The following is a 7,500-nucleotide window of genomic DNA, read 5'->3' on the forward strand; positions in this document are numbered from 1 at the left end:
AAACCGTATGTCTTCTTTTGTGCCAATTCGGTAACTTTGTCTGTTGGATTCACGAACATGATCGATGTTTGTTGTTTTGATGTTTATTGTTATTATTCTTTATTATTATTATTATTATTATTATTGTTATTATTATTATTATTATTATTATTTTTATTATTATTATCATTATTATTATTATTATTATCATTATTATTATTATTATTGATATTATTATTATCATTACCATTATTATTATTATTATTATTAATATTATTATTATCATTACCATTATTATTATTATTATTATTATTATTACTATTATTATTATTATTATTATTATTATTATTATATTAAAAAATGTGTTCTTTATATTTCTTCTTTCTCACTATTTCTCCTTTTCTCACTCGCTTACGTACTCTGACTAACTCTCTTTCTCCAAACAAGGAACCGAAACAAATAAAAAAGAAGGAAAAATACACATGAGCAAGAAACCTTTACACAACTTCCATAAACAAACAGATCATTAGATCGAAGGAAAGACAATCACCCAACAAACACAAACAAACAAACAATCAAGGGATTAAGTCAACAAAGATTAAGCCCCTAATAAACACGAATAAAAAGATAAATGAATAATCAAGACAAAAAAGCGCAAAAAAATAAAGCTTTAGACCAGCAAAGAAATCTCCCATAACAAACACAAACAAACAAAGCATTAGATCATCAAGGAAAGACCACGCAACAAAAACAAACAATCGAAACATCAAATCAACAAAGGAACACAAACAAAGCATTGAAAAACAAACAAACAAACATGACAAAGCATTAAAATCACGAACAAAAAAATCTTACGTAACAACCACAGACAAACAAGACAGTAAATCAAGGAACAGTAACACAAGCAAACATAACGTTACGTCATCAACGACCTCTAAAAAAAGCACAAACAAAGAATCAAGTCAACAAGGAAACAACCACAATTAAACAAAGAAATCAGCCAAAAGAGATAACGCCACAGCAAACACAGGCAAACAAAGCCCTAAATACGCAAAGACAACAAACACAAACAAGTAGAGGATTTATCCAGCAAGAAAGCCTAAATAACCACACGTAAACAAAAACAAAAACAAATCAACAACGAAAATCTCACAACAAAGGAAAGGCAAACAAAGCATTTAATCACCAAGGAAAGGCCCAAAAGCAAACACAAACAAGGAATCAAATAAACAAGGTGATACTCCACAGCAAACAAACAAAATATTAAAATCATTGAAATTCTATACAATAAACAAACAGACAAGCAAGGCATGGAGTCAACAAAGAAAATGACACAGCAAGGACAAAGAAACAGTGAAAGCAACATCAGGAAAAGACAATGAACAACAAACACAAACAAACAATCAAATCACAAAGAGAAGCTACTAAAACAAGCACAGACAAACAAAGCATAAAGTCAACAAAGAAAACCGCGTAACAAACGCAACTGGACAAAGCCTTAATCCAACAAAGAAAACCATATTAACAAACGCAAACCAGATATCAATTTATGAAGGGAAACCCACACAGCAATCACAAACAAACAAAACATTGACTCAGAGAAAACCTCTTTAACAAACAAACAAACAAAGCAATAAGTCACCAAAGAAAACCGCTTTAACAAACACAAACAAACAAACACACCGTTGTTTTGACCGCGCGCAGGGAGGCTATTTATGCGTTGATGACAAGCGACTGTTAATAGCCTTCTATCTCGTGTTAGTATTGGGGATTGGCAATACTGAATCGGGAAACGTGAAATGTGGATATTAAACGAGGGAAGCTGTTTCGCTTTCTGTTTCGCTCTTTCTGTTTCGCTCTTTCTGTTTCGCTCTTTCTGTTTCGCTCTTTCTCTTTCGCTCTTTCTGTTTCGCTCTTTCTGTTTCGCTCTTTCTGTTTCGCTCTTTCTGTTTCGCTCTTTCTGTTTCGCTCTTTCTCTTTCGCTCTTTCTCTTTCGCTCTTTCTCTTTCGCTCTTTCTGTTTCGCTCTTTCTGTTTCGCTCTTTCTGTTTCGCTCTTTCTCTTTCGCTCTTTCTGTTTCGCTCTTTCTCTTTCGCTCTTTCTGTTTCGCTCTTTATCTTTCGCTCTTTCGCTCTTTCTGTCTTCTGTTTCGCTCTTTCTGTTTCGCTCTTTTCTGTTTCGCTCTTTCTGTTTTCGCCTTTCTGTTTTCGCTCTTTCTGTTTCGCTCTTTCTGTTTCGCTCTTTCTGTTTCGCTCTTTCTGTTTCGCTCTTTCTGTTTCGCTCTTTCTGTTTCGCTCTTTCTCTTTCGCTCTTTCTGTTTCGCTCTTTATGTTTCGCTCTTTCTCTTTCGCTCTTTCTGTTTTCCGCTCTTCTGTTTCGCTCTTTCTCTTTCGCTCTTTCTGTTTCGCTCTTTCTGTTTCGCTCTTTCTGTTTCGCTCTTTATCTTTCGCTCTTTCTGTTTCGCTCTTTCTCTTTCGCTCTTTCTGTTTCGCTCTTTCTGTTTCGCTCTTTCTGTTTCGCTCTTTCTGTTTCGCTCTTGTTTCGCTCTTTCTGTTTCGCTCTTTCTTTTCGCTCTTTCTGTTTCGCTCTTTCGCTCTTTCTGTTTCTCTGTTTCTCTCTTTCTGTTTCGCTTTCTGTTTCGCTCTTTCTGTTTCGCTCTTTCTGTTTCGCTCTTTCTGTTTCGCTCTTTCTGTTTCTCTCTTTCTGTTTCTCTGTCTTCTCTCTCTCTCTCTCTCTCTCTCTCTCTCTCTCTCTCTCTCTCTCTCTCTCTCTCTCTCTCTCTCGAATATGAAAGTCCGTATATGAGTGTGTCCAAGTCTCTTTCTTTTTCTATCTCTTTCTCCTCATGTATTTTCCCCTCCTTCTCCTCCCATCTTTATCCGACTTTCCCTCTCCCCCACTCTCTGTCCTTCCGTGCTCCCAATTCTTTTGAAACCATCAGCATAAGTGGTAAACATTTCAGTTTTCTCGTTACCGCACGTCGGCCTGGCATGTAAGTCAGCAGTAATTGAGACACTGATATCCCCAGCTCTTCCCCTCCCCCTTCCCCCTCCCCCCTCCTCCCTCCTCCCCCTGCTGCTTTTCCTACCTTCGTGTCCTTCTTGCCCTTCTCCTCTTCCTCTCCCTTTCCTTTCTCCTCTTATTTATCCTTTTATTCGTCCGCCTCTTCCTTCTCCTCCTCTTCCTCCTCTTCCTCTTCCTCTTCCTCTTCCTCTTCCTCTTCCTCTTCCTCCTCCTCCTCCTCCTCCTCCTCCTCCTCCTCTTCTTCTTCTTCTTCTCCTTCCTCTTCTTCTTCTTCTTCTTCTTCTTCTTCCTCTTCTTTTTTCTTACTCTTTCTCCAACTCCTCTTTCTCTTTCCCTGCTCCCTTTCTCTTAAAGTGCAATTTCTTATGCATATATATTTTGATATTCTCCTTCACATTCTCTGCTTATTCCTCCGTCTTTCTCCTCCCTCTCCTCCTCCTCCTCCTCCTTCTCCTCCTCCTCCCCTCCTCCTCCTCCTCCTCCTCCTCCTCCTCTTCTTCTTTTTCTTCCTCCTCTTTCTCCTTCCCCCCTCCTCTTCCACCACCATCTCCTCCTCCTCCTCCTTTTTCTCCTCCTCCTCCTCATCTTCATCCTTTCCCTTCTCCTTTTCCTCCTTATCCTCCTCCTCTTTCTCCTCCTCTTCCGCCTCCTCTTTCTCTCTCTTCGTTTTCCACCCATCAACCTCTTGCTTTTCTCCCTCCCCCCCTATTTCCCTTTTCCCCATTACTCCCCACACCCCCTCCCTTACCCCCTACCCCCTCCCTTATCCCCCTACCCCCTCCCTTACCCCCTACCCCCTCCCGTATCCCCTACCCCCTCCCTTATCCCCTACCCCCTCCCTTACCCCCTACCCCCACCCCACCCAACATTCCATGAAATTTGATATGTGATTCGTGTGGTCGCAGGATATTTAATGTACCATGAAGAGTACGTCGCAGTATGCATATAATTTGTGATTTTCTTACCCTTTTCTTGTTCTTTACTCTGTTTTCTTGTTTCTGTTTGATTCTCCATTTGGTGTCTGTATCTTCTGTCCTGTTTTATGTTTTCTCTCTCTCTTTCTCTCTCTCTCTCTCTCTGTTTCTCTCTCTCTTTCTCTCTCTCTCTCCCTCTCTCTCTCTCTCTCTCTCTCTCTCTCTCTCTCTCTCTCTCTCTCTCTCTGTGCCTTGTCTCTGTCTGCCGTCTCGTCCGCTAGTCTCTCTCTATCTATTTCACTTTCTCTCTATCAGTTTCTCTCTCTCTCTCTTTCTCTCTCTCTCTCTATCTATCTATCTATCTGTCTGTCTGTCTATCTACCTCTTTCTCGCTCTATCCTCTCTTTCTCTGTCTTTCCTTCCCCTTACCCCCCCTTCCCTGCCTCCCTCATTCCTTCCCCCCTCCTACCCTCCCTCCCTTCCCCCCTCCTACCCTCCCTCCCTTCCCCCTGCCTACCCTCCCTCCCTTCCCCCTCCTACCCTCCCTCCCTTCCCCTCCTACCCTCCCTCCCTTCCCCCTTCCTACCCTCCCTCCCTTCCCCCCTCCTACCCTTTAGCAAACGCGGCCAGCAAACTCGTGTATAAATATATATACGTATTCTTATATTTTTTTCCTTTCGTTCTTTTTTACTATGACTGACATGCTGCACACCAACTTTTTTTTCTTTTTTCTTTATATCGTGGCCAATATTTAATTTCCCGAGTGTAGGTGATATATTAAAACACCGAGCAAATGTTTTTTTTTAAGTATATTCCAAAGATCTTTTTTCTGTGTACTCGTTGTGTGTGTGTGTGTGTGTGTGTGTGTGTGTGTGTGTGTGTGTGTGTGTATGTGTGTGTGTGTGTGTGTCTGTGTGTATGTGTGTGTGTGTGTTTGTGATTGCGGGTATCCATATGTTTATGCTGTATACTTATCTTTGCTCTTGTGAGAGACATTGACAAATTGATTAAATCTTGCATGACAGCATACTGTATATGTACACACATTCATACATATTCCTATCAGCATGCATTGCAAATATTTCCACAGGGAGAAATGCACCTTTTTTAAAGCTGTGACAAATAAATCCTGTTTTCTTGTTAGATTTTTTAATATATTAAATTGTCGCTGGGTAGATAGGCAGGTATGCACGTAAATAGGTTATTAAATAAAGATTACTCTCAATAAAAGATAAAATCTAAGTAATAAAACATACTAATAGCATTAATGGTAATAGAGATGATGATGATGATGAAGATGATGGCGATAATGCTATTAATAATGATAATGATATAAATGATCATAGCAAGAGTGATAATAACAGTGATAATAACAATAATAATGACAACAACGAAGATGATAATGATGATGATAGAGATAATGATGATAAAGAATCAGTAATGATGTTAGTGATAATAATAATGATGAGGATGAGAAGGTGGATAAATATAATGATAATGAAGGTGTTGTGATATTAGTAATGATATTAATAACGGCAATAAAAATAAAAGTGATGATAATGATGATAATAATAATAGGGATGATAATAGTAAAAATAAAGATGATAATAATGATAATGATATTGATAAAAATAATGATAATAATAACCGTATTGATGATAATAATAATGATAATATCAATAAGGATGATAATGCTTTCAGAGGTATTAATAAGGATGGCAAAAAAAATAATGATAATGATGGTAGTAATAAGAAGAATGGTAATAATAATGATACTACTACTAATAATATTGATAGTATTGATAATGATAATAATGATTAATAATAATGATAATAATAATAATAATATAATAATAATAATAATAATAATATAATAATATAATAAAAAAATAAATAATAATAATATAATAAAAATAATAATAATAATAATAATAAGTATGATTATTATTATAATATATTATTAATATTATTATGTATATATTATATATATTTAATTATTATATAATAAATGATAATAATAGTAATATTAATAATAATGATAATGATAATAATAGAAATTATAATAATTGTAATAATAATTATAATGATGATGGTAATTGTAATAATAATGATAATGATAATAATGATGGTGATGATAAGAATAATGATGATGAAAATAATGAAAATGATAATGATAATTAATAATATAATGATAATAATAGTAATATAATATAATAAAAATATAATAATAAAATATAATAATATTAATAATTAATATAATGATGATGATGTAATAATGAATTAATAGATAACAATACAATGGTATGATAATGAATAATGATGATGATATAATAATGAACAAATTTAAGGTCACAACACAAATGAAAATGACAATATGTCATCACATAAACACCACTCACATCACACCAACACATCAACGACACCACATCACATTCACCACCATAATACCACACAATACACCACCACATCATCCACCACCAATCATCACACACCATGTCTATACAAACAATACGACCAGCACTTCTAAACACATTCTCACCATACAATACAATCTCTCTAATGTATATTGCTCCAAGGAAATATGTTCTTCGACCATTGTGTGCTTCAGTTAATAAAACTCGAGGGAAGTATTACGTAAATGTTGCTTCGTTGTATTAATATCGGTGGCGAGACGCGGTGTCCGTTGTTGTTGTTGTCATCGTCATCACCATCACCATTATCATCATCATCATCATCATCATCATCATCATCATCATCATCATCATCATCATCATCATCATCATCATCACCATCACCATCACCATCACCATCACCATCACCATCACCATCACCATCACCATCACCATCACCATCATCATCATCATCATCATCACTAGCATTAACATCAGTATCATCACTATCACTATTGTCATCACCAGAACCTAGCTATCATCACATCACCATCATCATCATCAATATCAATATCATTAATACCATAATTACCTTTCCTATTAATTAAATCAACCTTAATAAAAATTTGCATCGTAATAGTCTTCATAACCAATTTGTGTATCTCTTTCCTTCCGCCTTTCTCTCCCTTTTTATTTTCTTTCCATATACGTAATTTTTATTAACACACACACACAAAAGGAGGAAAGACAGAAAAATATATTATCATTTACCTGAAGTTTAATCACGTAATTGTTCTATTTCATGTCGAGAATTTTGTCTTTATTTTTCGTCCTCATTTTTCTTTTCCTTTTTTTTTTAAATCTTTCTTTTTTTCTTTTCTTTTTTTTCTTTAGTCATTTTGTTTGGCCCCGTTTCACCTCCTTTCGTCCCAGTGAACTTTAATCTTCGGTCTTGCCATAAGGGTCATTTTCCAGCTTAAGGGATGATCATCGAGCCATAAAGGGAAGAGTCGCATTTGCTACGGGGATCTTCCTCGTTCGTGTGTATCTATTTTATCTATTTTTGTTTGTATATATATTTTTTTTTGGGGGGGGGGATTTTTTTTTATATATATATAAGGTTACTTTTTTTTGTAAGGTTACTGTTTGTTTGTTTTTTTGGGGGGGAGGTTAAATTTCAGGTTAAGTTTTGAG

At 35.9% G+C, this 7,500-nt stretch overlaps 1 protein-coding gene across 1 annotated transcript in view; it reads right to left on the bottom strand.

Moving 5' to 3' along the window:
- The window catches only part of LOC119586256, a gene marked incomplete at its 5' end in the record, with an annotated part of 9,993 nt that extends 6,808 nt beyond the window's left edge, over positions 1–3,185 (bottom strand). Inside the window, 2 exons of the mRNA XM_037934966.1 lie at positions 2,069–2,119; positions 3,138–3,185. Coding sequence (XP_037790894.1) covers positions 2,069–2,119; positions 3,138–3,185 — 99 coding nt within the window. The remainder of the gene's footprint in view (positions 1–2,068; positions 2,120–3,137) is intronic.
- Between the last annotated feature and the right edge of the window lie 4,315 nt (positions 3,186–7,500).

This window comes from Penaeus monodon, chromosome 3 (assembly GCF_015228065.2).
Source record: "Penaeus monodon isolate SGIC_2016 chromosome 3, NSTDA_Pmon_1, whole genome shotgun sequence".
Classification (NCBI taxonomy): domain Eukaryota; kingdom Metazoa; phylum Arthropoda; class Malacostraca; order Decapoda; family Penaeidae; genus Penaeus; species Penaeus monodon.